Raw genomic sequence first — 17,466 nt, 5'->3', positions numbered from 1 at the left:
ATAACAGATATACATACATCGATACCATATAGGAGAAAATTGGTACACTTTTCAGCTAGGTTGACCCCCTGGGCTCCCGGTCTAGGTATTAAAAACGGTGAAAGTGTTGATAGCCTCGTTTGTCACACAATTAGTTTTTCTGCAATATTCTGCTATGCACTGGTTAATTGGGCATAATAAAATCTTGCATAAGTCATGACGTAACGTTATGTAAACACATTTGGTCCAATTTGGAGATCTGTTTGGTATTGTTACGCAGTTAGCTATTGGTTGTTAATCGGACTATTGACCAGTCATAATTTAGAACAAGAATTTGCTTTCTTTACAGCAGTGAGTAGTGGGATTAGCTCTAATCAAACGAAACACTGCGAGGAGTATGTTTACTACAGATTTGTGAAGATTCCGATAAGAAAATACTAATGCAGTATTCTGTCATTCTGATTAAAATACAGATCTATATTTCGTTTCGTTTTCTTATACTTTCGATGGCCTTCACTACATGCATATCTGACCGGTTGTAGTGGGAGGTCGCGTCAGGGGTCATAGAGCGGCTTTTGACCCTGGGACATGATTAATTAACCAGCGTTGATGTATCTAGTGGGATACCGACAGTTCCATGCACCTCACGCCAAGAACTCGCCGCAACAGACAGTTGCATTGGCTAATCTCGCACATCACACAGAACGCAGGTTATATAACAACTCTTCCAGATCTTCGTGTAGTAAAGACAAGTAAAAAAAAAAATTGAACTATAAAAAAATGAAATGAAATAGGATCTGTGTTTTAATCAGATTGGTATTCTATATATTTGGGGGATCACGTGGCTAAGTGGGTAGGACGTTGGCTCGCTAGCCTTGAGGTCGGGTGTTCGATCCCTGCATTGGCCGAGAAAGTTCATCCGAATTTTCCGGCGTGGTTCCCCCTTGTCAGTGATGCAGGACGGAGGGCCTGACAAGGACAGCTATCTAATAGTTCGGATGGGACGAAAAACTGAGGTCCCGTGAACACATTGGCGTGCACGTAAAAGATACCTTATTGGCAGTTGGAATTCGATATAAGAGTAGGCCGTAGCGCCGCTGCCCGGGCAAAATTTCCCTCATAACACACTGTATGGCGTATGCCTGTCTTCATTGGCCCAGTTTAGGAGCAGAACAGTAGGACGTTAAACCCCATTTCATTTCATTTCTATATATTTGGATAAAGCTTTCTGTTGGACATTCCATAGTTATGCTAGGGAGGATTATTATATAATATCGTGTTCTATAGATTTTGTAGAGATGCGAATGAAATGATATTTAGGGTCTTACTTCACTGAAACAACTCGGTATTCGTCACCCGACCCTTCACAACGCATTCTCAAGACTTCAGAATTTACTTAAAATTGTTCGCTTTATTTTAACTAAAATATAGTCCTTTATCAAATTTCTGTTTAATTTATTGAATAAGAAACTGTGAAAATATATGTATTTCTTGACCAAAGATATTTCTCATAAACAGTGATTTGAAGTTGTTTAAGTGTGATAATGCTTTGTAAAACCGGGACCAGGAGTGCGGAGGATGGGCGTGGGGTGGGGTTGATTGCCCGGGCAGCTGCTGCGCTACGGCCTTGAATTACATCGATGTCCACCTATCCGGGGATAGTTAACGTGCTGTCAATGTTATCAGGACCTCGATTTTCCGTCCCATCCAATCGTCCAGAATGTTTCTTACCAAACCCTCTACAATCCACCGCTGACCGTAAGAAGTAACCAAGCTGCATGGACCAATCCGTATGAACTTTGTTGCCCGGGCTTCCCCTTGCTCGCTCGGTTGCGTTATATTTAATATAACTCATAGGGCTACATGCTATAGTCCTAATATTTTCTATCCTCAGGGGCGGATCCAGGAATTTTTGCAGGAGGGGGTTTGCCAGGTTCCTCAGACAATGTATCCTCCCCCACCGCATGGTCTCTATCGTCATTTTGGCGTATATACATACACATTGAGCTTTTTAAACAGAGAAATTCAACACCTCGTTTGACGTCAATTTTTATTATGAATTAATACAATGACATTGTGATTCAATTTCATGGATGCAAAGCATTAATTGTGATATCACATAATGTCTATATCATTATCTCGTGCTTTCTGTGCCCATCGATCATGTCCCACATCTGACGATCAAGGATAAAGCACACGGCCGAGAAACTTTTCTCAAAAAAAGTGTTGATTTACAAAAAAAATTATGTAGCTGAGCTGAGTAGCTGACTCTCTGGATCCGCCCCTGATCCGCCCCTGATCATTCACCAATTTCACTAAATTTAAATTGCATAAAACGTTGCATCCATAAATATATACATGACGGTCGTAATCAGTCACAAAATTCGTCTTTAATAGTTTGTCCCTTTAAAATTAATAATCTAGTCTACTTGTAGCCTCGGTTACATGGGTTCTTATATTTGAGATCCAGGGTTTCGATTGGTTGACGAATGAGGAAGTGTTGTGTATCCTGTCGGAGAGACATTAATTTACGTCTTCAAAGGTTATGTCCTAGTTCAACTCGGCAATGTCTCCTATTCATCAATGGACTTATACCAGATATGATGAACTACCGACAGCACTGAAGTTTTAAAAATAAACTGAGGTAAGATATTTTTGGTTAGTTTTGTTATGTGTAGATCACCAGAATAAACTTTTTTATATAGTATGGTCATAGATCTACATAAATGCTTACATGAAAAAGACTGTCGAAGTGATTCTTTGTCCACGGTTTTTTGTGAATGAAGAGGGAAATTATTCATGACAGGGTCACGTGTCACTGATATACTTTTAATGGCCAACGTGTTTCGTGAATAGAACCGGTTTCTATAGTCATCTATTTTTAATTCTTGTAAGAAAAGTTTATATCATTCAATAAGTACATTGTACTCGTATATAACTACATAAAAAAGTTATTACGGTATATAAAGTAATAAACCATGGATATATACCATATTTTCAATACATATACCTAGGTCTTAGTAAAAATCTTATTAATGTCATATGAGTTTAATTAATTAGTTGTTATCATTCAATACAAATACATTGCGGACCTACTGGTATATATGGATCGGACTACATATTGTATTAAAAACAGTAAATCTATATACAAAAAAGTTATATGAACCTACTAGGACAAAGTATAAATATTATTAATGATTTTATTGTAGAGAAGGGGGGTTGGATGGCCGAATGGTTAGCATGTGCACTCTGTATCATAAGGTCTGTCATTGAGTCAACTGGCGGAGTTTTTATTCCCTGGTTGTTCGTGACATGGAGTAGGGTCACTTGTCCAACCTCGTGGGTTTTCTCCGAGTCCTTAGGTTTCCTCCCACTACTAAAGACCCTTACACGCAAACAAATTACTGAAATAAAATTGAAGCATGTGTAAGTCCAAAAATGGCCTAGTTTGTGTCAAGTGGAAGTTAAACCCCATCTCTCTCTCTTGTAGAGAAATGGCAGTATTATTAAAATTAGTTGTAGCAACAGTTACGCTTCTGTAAATAACTAAAAGATAAATTGATATAGAGGCGTAGACAGTAGGTTTGTTTGGAAGGTGGGGTTCCCTTATAATGATTAAATTTTATGATATATCTACACAATGGGCAATAATTAAGCATGTAGTCATAGAAACGTGTAAAGGGAGGTGTCATTTTACTGCTCACAATACATGTACCTTTCTCAATAATGCCAATGGGACAGTTAAAGTTTCAAATTCTTATAAATTTATAAAATCAACCACACCTACACTTCATTTTGAAATAAAATGGGATTAAACGTCTTAATTTTATGTACCAACTGGGTAACCATGAAGTCACTATATTATGATTCATTGACAATAAAAAACAGTAGGATGGATACAACTACTGCTTTTATTTAATAACATTTGTACAGTAAGTAACGTAATATAGAGAGATATATAATGGACATTTCTTGAGAAGTATTAAGACCGGCATAAGCCATACAATGTGCTATGAGAGAAATTTTGCCGAATCTTATTTCGAATTTCAACCTGCATGCCAGTGTGTACATGAGACCTTTGTTTTTCATACCATCCAAATGACTAGACACGTCCTTGCCAGGCCCTCTGTTACAGGCATGTACTGGTCATGTAAATGTACATGTATATGGACTGTGAGTTATTGTGTAATGCATGGTTAATTGATCTACATGTAGAGTAAATGCATATATATTGACTGTGAGTTATTGTATAACGCACAATCAACTAGTGTATTATAGACGTATATTGACTTACAGTGTATAGCACAGTTGTTTGCTGTATAATCAGATGTTCTAAAATGGTATGCTTATTCGGTCTGGTTTGGATTTAAATTCCAGAAACAAAGGGCTACTACTGTGTGGAAGATCAACTCGGGTTCAACACCACCAGCAGTCATCAGTCTAGACATTGGAATACCCATATGTTTTATTCCGCAAAATGTATGATGTTTCGGCCACCGAGACGGTAAATTAATAGGCATGGCTCTGTATGAAATATACGTTAAAGAAGCACAGCTTTCGGCCATTATGGTTTTTAGCCCTAAACCCGAAAACGTTGGCTCATGTCAAAACATTAGGTTTAATCAAAGTCAAGACTTTGTTTGTCACCGTAGCAAAGACAATCAAGAATATGCTATTCTTTCCGAAACTTCAGTTATTCATAACTTTGCTCAGAATAAAGTAATTTGACTGAAATTTTCAATATGCTCATTGTTGACTATCTGTTTTAGAACTACATGTATTATAGTGATATCCAATATTTTAAGACAAAATAAATTTTTTACCATTGGTACACGATTCATTTCAGCGCCATTTGTAACAAGGGACAAGAAAGAACGAGGCTAGATTCCACAAGTCATGTCAAATGGTGACACCATATTCTTTTCTAGAGAGCATGTGCAATAAATACTATCAGTATAGACTGGAATAACCAGATGCTAGAGATTGCCATTCGATTGAGACTTCTGGCATATTTTGTTGAACATACATGTAACTGATTTGAAATTAGAGTCAAAACGGAAACGATTGAATGTAAATCAGTTGATATACATTCAGATTATATTATTACATGCGTTGAGACCCATTTGTGTCAATATCTAGATCCCAAATATTGGCCATATAGCTCCTTTAAAAAAATCTTTGTTTCAAAATTTGTAAAAATCGTTTAAAATCACCAAAAATCGTTTAATTTGTACTTGTGTCCAGTTTAAAGCTGACTGATTAATTTTGGTGATGAGTGTCCAATTTAGAAGTATTTAATTTCCTGACCACTGTTAAAAAATTAATCATTATACATCATTAATCAATTGGGTTGTTTATTTTTTAACAGTGATTGAGAAATTAAACACTTGTAAACTGGACACCCAATATCAAAATTGAATGGTCAGCTTTAAACTGGACAGAAGTACAAATTAAACGATTTATGGTGATTTTAAACAGTTTTTACAAATTTTGAAACAAAGATTGGATATTAAACGAATGTGAAAGAAATTAGTGCTAGATACGAAATGAAATGAAATGGGGTTTAACGTCCTACTGTTTTGCTCCGAACTGGGCTAATGAAGACGGGTATACGCCAAGCAGTGTGCTATGAGGGAAATTTTGCCCGGACAGCGGCACTACGGCCTACTCTTACATCGAATTCCAACTGTCAAGGGATCTTTTACGTGCACGCCAATGTGTACACAGGACCTCGGTTTTTCGTCTCATCCGAATGACTAGACAGCTGTCCTTGTCAGGCCCTCCGTCCTGCATCACTGACAAGGGGAAACCACGCCGAAAATCTGGATGAACTTTCTCGGCCAATGCAGGGATCGAACACCCGACCTCCAGGCTAGCGAGCCAGCGTCGTACCCACTTAGCCACAGTGCTAGATACACTTGTAAGATTAAATGATACCTGGGTTACAGTGATAGTATCTCAGTCAAATACAATTGAATTTGTTTGAAATTTAGTACGTACTTCCTTATTTCTAAATATAAACCAAGCTTAATCGACCTATATTATGCACAATTTGTTAAGACGTTTTTTTCCCGGTTTATAATTTTACTATATCATTGCAGTTATCTTTATTTTGAAGTGCTTCAATAGCTTGAAAATTGTGTATAAGAGAGGAAATAAAATGCTAAAATGTTTTTTAAGTTATTAAGGGGAATCCCCTCAATTTCCAAACACTATCTGTACATCTATCATGGTTTAGACAGTTCTTTGGTTGGTTTGAATTACCATTGCTGGATTACTTCCTGGTACTCAATTATTCATTCTGTGTCAAGTATGTTGTACTGTTTAAGTATTGTATACTGTCTGTACTGGCCCTATTTTGTTGTATGCTCTGTACATGTGTGTGAAAGGTTTCAACACATTGACATTTGCTGATTTCTTCTTCACACTACAGATAATGCAGTTTGTTATTGGTGCTGGTTTCAAGGTTTTTGTTGCCTAGGGCCTAGAATTGTAGAATTGGTGAGTTGATGCTCAATAATTTATTTAAAGGAGTCCGGAGAGAGAGCGAGCGAAATCAGGAGAGCGAGAGAAGAGTGAGTCAGGAGAGAGAGAGGAGTGAGTCAGGAGAGAGAGAGGAGTGAGTCAGGAGAGAGAGAGGGCATAGTCAGGAGAGAGAGAGGGCATAGTCAGGAGAGAGAGGGCAGGGCAGAGTCAGGAGAGAGAGGGCAGAGTCAGGAGAGAGAGGGCAGAGTCAGGAGAGAGAGCGCGTGTCAGGAGAGAAAGAGCGTGTCAGGAGAGAGAGAGAGAGAGAGAGAGAGTGGAGTCAGGAGAGAGAGAGAGAGAGCAGAGTCAGGAGAGAAAGAGCGTGTCAGGAGAGAAAGAGCGTGTCAGGAGAGAGAGAGAGAGAGAGAGAGAGAGTGGAGTCAGGAGAGAGAGAGAGAGAGCAGAGTCAGGAGAGAGAGAGAGTCCCCTGTACACATTGGCTAAAATATCCCTTGGCAGTTGGAATGGCATATGTATATCTTCATTAGCCCAGTCTGAGCAGAATTGTGGGACAACTGTAGGACCTGAAACCATATTTCATTTCATGTCACATTCAATCTATACAGGAAGTTTCACTCTTATTTTTTTAAAAGAATATATTGTATTTTATGATATCATGGTTTCGATGAAATTTAAAGAGCCAAAACCACTTTGGATATCTATATTGTACAAATACTTCTTTTGATGTTTGCCAGGAGTGATTCATACAGTCACATGGGTGAATTCTGGATTAAATTACACATAGAATTTAAAATGTATCTGACATGTGCAAATCTTTGATGCAATTTGATAAAAACACAGATCCTATTTCGTTTTTTATAGTTCAAAATTTTGTATTACTTGTCTTTACTACACTAGGATCTGGAAAAGTTGTTATCATTGACGTGTTCTGGATAATGTGAGGGATTAACCAATGAAACAGTCTGTTACAGCGAGCTTTAGACATGTTTTGCACGGAACTGTGGGTAATCCATTAGAAACATCAATGCTGATTGGTTAATAAAATGTCTGATGTCATAGGGTCAAAAGCTGCTCGTATGACCTCTGACACGACCTATCGCAATAACTTGTCAGATCTTCATGTAGTGTAGGCTATCGAAAGTATAAAAAAACCGAAACGAAATATTGATCTGTATTTTAATCAGATGGTCTTTGATACAGACATTTTAATATTAATATCTCTGAACGTCTTTTGTGGGGTTGGAGGTATCCTGCAAAACTACAATTTTTGCAGTGGTGCAGGACAGCTGTCTAGTCATTTGGATGGGACGGAAAACTGAGGATCCTGTGTACACCTTGGTGTGCTCATAACAGATCCCTTGGCAGTTTGAATTCGATATAAGAAGAGTAGGTCGTAGAGCTGCTGTCCCGTCACAATTTTCCACATAGCACACTGCATGGCGTATGCCCATCTTCATTAGCCCAGTCGGAGCAGAACACGGCATTTCATTTTCAATATTGTGAAACTAGAATGAAAACCAGCAGAAAAACGGTTCAATTTCATTCAGGAATGAAATGTTCAATAATCCATTTAACTATATGTTTGCGTGAATTAAGCCATGGAAAGCGCAGGTGGCACACAGTGACTTTAATTACATGTATGAGTCATACATTATTACATGTACAATCATTTTGGAATTGATTGGAATTTCAATAAATATGCATGTCACAGGTTACTTTGAATATTTTGTTGCCATATCAAATGGTAGGCCTGATAAGACTAAGAGAGAGCTAGAGAGAGAGAAAGAGAAATGGGGTTTAACGTCCAATCGACACAAACTAGGTCATTTCGGAACTAACATATGGTTTAATTTTATTTCAATAATTCGCTTGCGTGTAGGGGTCTTTAGCAGTGGGAGGAAACCGGAGGACCTGGAGAAAACTCACGAGGTTGGACATGCGACCCTAATCCTTGTCACGTACAACTGGGGATTCGAAACCACGCCAGTTGACTCAATGACAGGCCTTATGATACAGCACACACATGTTAACCATCCAACACCCCTTAAGAGAGAGCTAGAAATGGAGTTTAACGTCCACTCGACACAAAGTAGAGTTACTTTAAATATTTCGTTGCCATATCAAACTGTAGGCCTAATTAGACTAAGAGAGAGCTAGAAATGGAGTTTAACGTCCACTTGACACAAATTAGGTCATTTCGGGACTAACATGATTCAGTTTTATTTCATTAATTCGCTTTCACGTAGGGGTCTTTAGCTGTGGGAGGAAACCCATGAGGTTGGACTGGCGACCAACTCCTTGTCATGTACAAGAGGGAAATCAAAACTATGCCTCTTGACTCAATGACAGACAATTCAGCCACCCAATCACCCCAGTTATATAGTAAGACTTTTGCTTTAAGTCAGACAGGGGGTTGGATGGTCGAATAGTTAGCGTGTGCTGTATCATAAGGCCTGTCATTGAGTCAACTGGAGTGGTTTCGAATCCCCGGTCGTACGTGACAAGGAGTAGGGTCGCCTGTCCAACCTCATGGGTTTCCTCCGGGTCCTCCGGTTTCCTCCCACTGCTAAAGACCCCTACGCTCAAGCTAATTATTGAAATAAAATTAAACCGTATGTTAGTCCCAAAATGGCCTAGTTTGTGTCGAGTGGACGTTAAACCCCATTTATCTCTCTCTCTCTCTCTTTAAGTCAGACTGACAGTTGCTTGTAGTATTTCAGCACTTCTTTCATTGGCTGATTGGTTCTCAACAATCCAATCAAAAGCAATCAAAGTTAGATTTGTAAAATTTTGCAATCTAGTGATTCATAAACAAAATACTGTAGGTTTCAGTTTCATATGAATTAACCAATTACTAAATAGGAAAATTGTAACAGAAAGGAAATATGGTGTACGTTTCTGTTGTCTTATCACCATGATTAACATATAGAGAGATAAGTGGGGTTTACGTCCCACTGTACACAGACTAGGTCATTTTAGGACTAACATATGGTTCGATTCTTTATTTCAATAATTGGCATGCATGTACATGTAGGTCTTTAGAAGGGTAGGACCCAGAGAGAGCACATGAGGTTGGACAAGGTACCCTACTCCTTGTCACGTATAAAATCGGAATAGAAACTACACTCAGTGACAGACCTTATGATCTAAAGTGCAGACATTAGACCACTTGGCCATCACCTCCCTCCCCCATGATAAGCTAATGTTGTGGTAGAATCTGCTATGGCCCCTGAATAAATTACTGTGTTTGTGTTATTATACTATTTTAAACACTTTAAAAATGTCATGTTCGGATGTCTGACAGACCAAATCTTTGAACTGTCAGTGATGGTTTCTGCAGGATTTGAGGGTTGGGTGGCTCAATGGTTAGCATGTACGCGTTGTATCATAAAGTCTGTCATTGAGTCAACTGTGGCGTGGTTTCGATTCCCTGGTTGTACATGACAAGGAGTAGGGTCGCCTGTCCAACCTCGTGGGTTTTCTCCAGGTCCTCCGGTTTCCTCCCACTGCTAAAGACCCCTGTGCGCAAGCGAATTATGGAAATAGAATTGAACCATATGTTAGTCCCGAAATGACCTAGTTTGTGTCTAGTGGACGTTAAACCCCATTTCTTTTTCTCTCTCTTCGATATTTTCCAGGTGATCTCCCATTGCCATTGATAGTTGATACAATACAGAAAGCCTAAGTTGTCGTTGCATGGTACGAGGTCCTGTGTACACATTGGTGTGCATGTAAAAGACTCCTTTACAATTGAATTTCGATGGATATTGGTGCAGAAAAGGATGTTAAATCCCCATTTTAAATTTATTGCCAAAAAAAACCAATCTGATTAAAACACAGATCCTATTTTGTTTCGTTTTTTATAGTTCAAAAATTTTTTTTACTTATCTTCACTACACTAGGATCTGGAAGAGTTGTTATATTACCGGCGTTTTGTTTGACGTGAGGGATAAGCCAATGAAACGGTCTGTTACAGCGACTTGACCCCTGACACGACCTTCAAGTACAACTGGTCATATCTTCATTAGTGTAGGCCATCGAAAGTATAAAAAACGAAACAAAATATAGATCTGTATTTTAAGCAGATTGCCAAAAAAATGACCTCTTAGATAAATAATAATAGTCTGAAATCAAATTCACTTGCTATAAAAGTTGTTAGAAATTAATTATGCAAATTTTAAACTCTAATTTGCAGAGTTCTAATAATTCCCAATCTAATTTGACTGTCTAAAACTGTAGGTTATAACCTTTTTTTTAAATATTACCTCAGGCAGAGTGTACTTTGACATGTGGACTATTTCCTCGTCTTCTGTTTATTTTTGATTGTGCATCAATCAAACCAAAATAGATCTTGTGCTGTAACTAGATGGGCAGCAGTCAGGACTTATTTATATTTAGTATTTAATTGCGAGATAAAAATAAAATTGGGTGGAAAAAACTGTGGTAGAATTGGATAAAGAGCTGACAGTTCTCACTATGTAATAGACATTAAACAGACATGTAAGAATTGATAAAGAGCTGATAATTCTCGCTTTAATTTGATAGTTAAAAAATAGATAATGAAAAGGGAATATACTGAGAATTTCAGTCAATTTGTATTGGGGATACAGTAGACTAGCCTCGATTGTTATTACTGCCGTTGTTACAATAATAAAGTCTCGATCATCCACGTTTACGGTAACTGCATTGACCACAAAACATATTTAAATCTACTTATTTCACAGCCATCCGATGGCATCGAGAATTAATTGGTAAGTTAATTAATGTCTAATTAATAGTATATATAACATTTCAGGCCTTAAGAAAGACCTGCTTTAGGCAGATTTAGCTCTTGCATATTACCTGTTTAACTGGTCTTGATAAAGATGGAAATGTGAGATACGTGTGATTGTATTACATGTATATTCAGACTTTGTAATAACAGTTTTAGTTATACCTCACATGTCAGACACGATTGATCTTGTAGCTGACATTTTGAACTGTGTGCTTAACATGTATTATAAATATCAATAAAAACAATGATAAAGGACAAATTGATCGGTGCAGGATTTGTGCCAACTAAATGACAAGCACCAGAAGAATTGTGCCTGAATTTATGTCTGTACCTTATTTTTTCCGGCTTCGTTATATTTCTGTTATACAATTTCAAGAATCAATCTGATAATGTTTACTACAGTGGCAAAATATGTGACAACACCTAGAGGTCCTGCACGGACGAATACGAAGGTGTTTCTGGTTTTTATTTTGTCTTCAGTTGTTATATAATAAACTATTATTTAGATATTTATTCACATGACAAGCCTATAATCAACTCTCTAAGACATTGGATGGCTGAGATTTAAATGGATTGAAACACGATCGCCATTTTATAATTTAATTTAAAAATAGATAATATACATGTAGACTTAGCCTACATTTTCAAACACTCGTAGCTTTGCTCGGAACAAAGTAACTTGAACGAAATTTTCAATATATTCATTTTTCGTTATCTATTTTTGAAATATAGCAAGAATGACCATCTCTTTATCTGAATCTTACACAATGAATCAAGTTGCTAATTTTCATTCATTTGCGAACTTTTCAGGTTTAAGTAAGAATGTGGGGCCGGAGAACTTGTGACATAGTAACCGTGAATCAATAAATGAAATGAGGTTTAACATCTACGTTTCTGCTCAGAAAGTTTAAGTTAATGCAATGGTTGCTAAGTGATTAAGATGCTGGCTCACTAGTCTGGTGTTGGCTGATAAAGTTCCTTAGGATTTTCCGGCATAGTTTCCCTTTGTCAGGGCCTGATAAAGACAGATTTTTAGTTATTCGGATGGGATCAAAAACACATTGGCATTCACATAAAGAGCCCTTGGCAGTTGGAATTCGATATAAGAGTAGACCGTAGTGCTGCTGTCCAGGCAAACTTTCCCCCATAGCATACTGAATGACGTATGCTCGTCTTCATTAGCCCAGTCGGAGCAGAACAGTAGTCCGTTAAACCCTGTTTCATTTCGTTTTTCTCATCTTCTATGGAACTGTAAATTGATTATAGTGTTTTATTTACAGATGTAAATCAGTGGACTAATCATGGTGTGGGACTAACAAGTCACCACTGGTACCATGAACCCGATTGGATGTTTACATGTAGTTTCTAGATACAGTGTGGAGAAGAATGGCAGAGAAACAGGAAGAGTTATACAGTGGAACGTCGTTCCCAAGTTCCTCCATGTCTAGTAATGATAACAGTTACCATCTACAGAAAACAGTGGAAGGTTTCGACTATGAGTTTGTTCCCAAGCCAGACTCCATGTACGAGTGTGTCATCTGTCTCTTGGTTCTTCGTGAACCTCAGCAGACCAAATGTGGTCATCGATTCTGTAAAGCTTGTATTACTAAATGGTTACGGTAAGTACAGATAATTTTATTTAATCGAGTTTCGTGGATAGTACAGATTATTCTTTGATTAATGACGGAGCATTCTCAGATACTACAACATTAGAATGTTACACAAATGAAGTCCAGACATCTCAGACTTAATTTACTCAACTTTCAATAACTGTTTATGAGAAATATCTTTGTTCCAGAAACACAAAACTTTGCATATATTTTCTTATTTATGTAGGGGGGTTGGATGGCCGAATGGTTTGCACACATGCGCTGTATCATAGGGTCTGTCATTGAGTCAACTGCAGGGTTTCGATTCCCCGGTTGTACGTGACAAGGAGTAGGGTCGTCTGTCCAACCTTGTGGGTTTTCTCCGGGTCCTCCAGTTTCCTCCCACTGCTAAAGACCCCTACACGCAAGCGAATTATTGAAATAAAATTGAACCATGTGTTAGTCCCAAAATGGCCTAGTTTGTGTCTAGTGGATGTTAAACCCTCTCTCTCTCTCTCTCTCTCTCTCTCATTGATGTATTTGATACATGTACATTAAAACAAAAAAATGAAATGAAATGGGGTTTAACGTCCAACTTTTCTGCTCCGAACTGGGCTAATGAAGATGGGTATACGCCATACAGTGTGCTATGAGGGAAATTTTGCCCGGACAGCGGCACTACGGAAAGCTCTTATATCGAATTCCAACTGTCAAGGGATCTTTAACTTGCACGCCAATGTGTACACAGGATCTTGGTTTTTCGTCCCATCCGAACAACTAGACAGCTTTCCTTGTCAGGCCCTCCGTCATGCATCTCTAACAAGGGGGAACCACGCCGGAAAATCTGGATGAACTTTCTCAGCCAATGCAGGGATCGAACACCCAGCCTGCAGGCTAGCAATCAGCATCTTACCCACTTAGCCACCGTGACCCCACATTAAAACAACAAATGTTTTATAAAGGGCTATATTTTAGTTAAAATAAGACAAATAATTTTGAGTAAATTCTTATGTCTGAGAATGCTTTGTTAACTCGGGGCCTGATCCAGGGTCATGTTTCATGGAGCAGACGTGATTTGTACACCCGTCAATCTAAGATAATTTCTCGGATTAATTTCTGGTGTTGGGTATGTAAGTGTTATTTAACCAACTACAGCACTTAGTAAAGGATTGTGATGTCGCGCTTGTAATGCTTAGTAATGGGGCAAGATTAAACGGCGGAAAAAGAAATTGGCAGAGGATTATCCCGGAATGTACTTTGATTACGATGCTTATGGTAAATAGACAACGACTAAACAATAAATACAATGTAAAAATGGATTCTCTCTCAAATCATGTCACATGATAAACAAGGGTGATTAAAATAGAATCTCTCGACAGGATTTTATTACTGACATGCTCATAAAAGACCCATCGACATCTCTCATTTCACAGTATTAGGCTGAAATGTACATTATTATTAATGCAGCAAGGAAACATTTAGGAAATCAATAATTTTATTTTTCAGGGAATCAAACAAGAGTTGTCCGGTTGATAATGAAAAAATTGTCGAGTCTGATCTATTTGCTGACAACTTCGCCAAGCGTGAAATCCAGAATTTTAATGTAAAATGCCCAAATAATAATCATGGATGTGATGAAGTTGTCATGTTGAAGTTTATTCAGGTATATATAACATTATTTAATCTTCCTAAAGCTTGTAAATTTGCACTTCCGAGGGTATTAATTTAGAAATAATACATTGAATTACAAGTAGGCCAAACAACACAAAACTTGTATTAGATTTTTATACGCCCACATTTTCATGTGGACGTATTATGCCGTCGCCCCTGTCCGTCCGGACGTCCACAATTTGTTTGTGGACACTCTACAGGTCACAATTCTTATCTGATTTTGACGAAACTTGAAATATAGGTTTATCTCCAAAAGATCTCGGTTCCTTTCGATATTGGCATGTATCGGATCGAAACTTCATGGCCCCTATAGAGGTCATAATTTTTATCCGATTTAAAAAAACGTATTATTATATCACAGTTACACCGTAAGGATGGCTGAGTTCAAATTTCGTGAAAATCGGCCCAAAATTGACAGACAAAATGGCCGCCGTTCGTTCTCAAATAGCGTAAAAATATGGTATATCAAGGTTGTGGACACTATAGACGTCACAATTTTTATCTGATTTTGTTGAAACTTGAAATGTAAGTTTATAACCCAAAGATCTCGGTTCCTTTCGATATTCACGCATAATGAATTGTAATTTCCTGAATTATGGCCCTTGATTGTAGGAAAAATCACTTTCTTGTTAGCTTGTCCTCTATCCATCTCTCGAAAATGTGGGCGTATCCTGCCTGGCAGCCGCTGGTTAAACATTGCTATGGGTGATAGATAAAGAAATAAACGCATGCAGTGGTAACCATATAAAATTTATGCATTTGATTAAATGACTATTTATTAAGTGTATCTTAAATATTAAAGTCTCTTTGCCTAATGGTATTGAAGGAGTTCAAATAAAGAGAAAGAGGAAGAGCTATAGTTTAACGTTTACTTGACAAAAACTATGTCATTTCGGATAAGATTCAATTTTATTCCAATAATTTGCTTGCATATAGGGGTCTTGGGTTGCGATATGATAGATTTTATGTACTACTAACTGGGAACACAATACGCAAAAAGATAAATAAACTAAAATTAGCAAACAAGCCAACATCTCTTGTGTTGGGTGGATTTCGACCATAAAGTCTGTCATTGAGGCCTGGAGGTCGGGTGTTCGATCCCTGCATTGGCTGAGAAAGTTCATTTAGATTTTCCGGCATGATTTCCCCTTGTCAGTGATGCAGGATGGAGGGTCTGACAAGGACAGCTGTCTAGTTGTTCGGATGGGACAGAAAACCAAGGTCCCGTGTACACATTGGCGTGTACGTCTAAGATCCCTTGGCAGTTGGAATTCGATAAAGTAGGCCGTAGTGCCGCTGCCCGGGCAAAATTTCCCTCATAGCACACTGTATGATGCCCGTCTTCATTAGCCCAGGTTAGGAGCAGAACAGTCGGACGTTAAACCCCAATTCATTTCATTTCTGTCATTGAGTTATGTGGCGTGGTTTCGATATCCAGCTTGTACAAGGAGTAGGGTCGCCTGTCTAACCTATGCGTTTCCACCTACTGATAAATACCTTTTACATGCAAGCAAATTATTGAACTCAAATGGAGCCATATGTTAGTCCCGAAATCACCCAATTTGTTTCGAGTGGACGTTAAACTCTATTTCTCTCTCACTTTTGATTGGACTCATTCATGTTTGAGTTCCTGATATATCTTTAAATTTTTAAATATTCTTTTTAATTTATTTGCAGAGGCATGTGGATGACTGTCCCCTGGGTTTGATTCCATGCCCAAATAAATGCCCAAATATTTTACTGCGAAGAGATATCAACACACATTTATCATCTGTTTGTATTAATCGAGAGATTCTATGTGAACATTGTGGTGAATCGATTATCTTCAATAGATTACAAGTAAGTGTTTTTAATTCTTAGATTTATGGTCATTTGAAGACAGTGCTCCTTTAAAGACATTTCTTCTCAATCATTACGATGCTATTCTCAGTCACTACTTCCTTATAGGGAGCCGCTGTGGCTAAGTTAGTAAGACGCTGGCTCACTACACCAAATTGTTATGGGTTCACTCATGTTGTTATCCAAGAAAGTGTCTCAGGATTTTTTGGTGTTGATTCCCCTTGTCAGTGATGCAAGACGGAGGGCCTGACAAGGAGAGAGTCTAGTCGTTTGGATGATATGAAAAACCAAGGTCCCATGTATACATTAGCGTGCGTGTAAGAGTACGTCGTAATGTCACATCCTGGGACAAATTTCCCTCATAGCACACTGTCATCATTAGCCCGGTCGGTGCAGAAAAGTAGGACATTAAACCCCATTATATTTACTTCTGTTTTTAACTCTGGTGTTTAAATAGAATAGCACCCACATACATTCAATACTATGCCATAAATTGCATTTAGTTTACTTTCCATGTATTCATATTCTGTATTTTATCTTGGAAATAAACCTATTGTTAGTAGTGTACGTTTATTTTCCTTTTCAAAACAAAAGTCTTTATATTCTGATGAGTGTACGTGTGAAACAGCACAACAGTTAGTGAACTATTAAGACTGTATATAGTCCTAATGTATTATACAATAAACACAAAGTTATATGGATAACAATTACTATATTTCTATTAAAGCTACGTTTCAACAATGATTCTCTTTAATAGAAATATAGTAATTGTTATCCATATAACTTTGTGTTTATTTTTTAATGTGCTCAATTACTAAATGCCATTCAAACAGTATAAATGTATTATACTGTTGTTCCTTTTTCAATTTACTGATTCCATTGGTTGATTTGATATTACTTATAGAAGGCTAGTCAACATTGCTATTGCAAGTTGCGCCTTAGGAAAATAGTTTTTTTTGACTAGCTTGAATTGGCAGGTCATGTCAAACATGACTCGTATAAGTTGTCAGTCAATACAGGACCCAATCATTGTGGACAATTCTGCTGAGTACCTGGGGAATAGTGCACTGAAAATTTTATGTAGCACAGAAATTCCTGGATGTTGTAGAGAAATGACCTGTCAAGTGT

General features: G+C 37.8%; 1 protein-coding gene across 3 annotated transcripts in view; it reads left to right on the top strand.

Annotated features, from left to right (window-relative positions):
• Positions 1-2,404: 2,404 nt before the first annotated feature.
• The window catches only part of LOC126824595 (TNF receptor-associated factor 6), a 33,595-nt gene continuing 18,533 nt past the window's right edge, over positions 2,405-17,466 (top strand). The window contains exons 1-5 of one of the 3 annotated variants that reach the window (XM_050553853.2): positions 2,405-2,623; positions 6,413-6,480; positions 12,520-12,858; positions 14,335-14,491; positions 16,177-16,338. In XM_050553853.2, coding sequence (XP_050409810.1) covers positions 12,626-12,858; positions 14,335-14,491; positions 16,177-16,338 — 552 coding nt within the window. In that variant the 5' untranslated portion in view covers positions 2,405-2,623; positions 6,413-6,480; positions 12,520-12,625. Of the gene's footprint in view, positions 2,624-4,253; positions 4,484-6,412; positions 6,481-12,519; positions 12,859-14,334; positions 14,492-16,176; positions 16,339-17,466 lie in introns of those variants that run through there. The other 2 variants (XM_050553852.2, XM_050553854.2) reach the window with 2 other exon arrangements.

This window comes from Patella vulgata, chromosome 6 (genome assembly GCF_932274485.2).
Source record: "Patella vulgata chromosome 6, xgPatVulg1.2, whole genome shotgun sequence".
Lineage (NCBI taxonomy): Eukaryota > Metazoa > Mollusca > Gastropoda > Patellidae > Patella > Patella vulgata.
The sequence above is the reverse complement of the archived record's forward strand: the minus strand, read 5'-3'. Positions and strand labels throughout refer to the sequence as shown.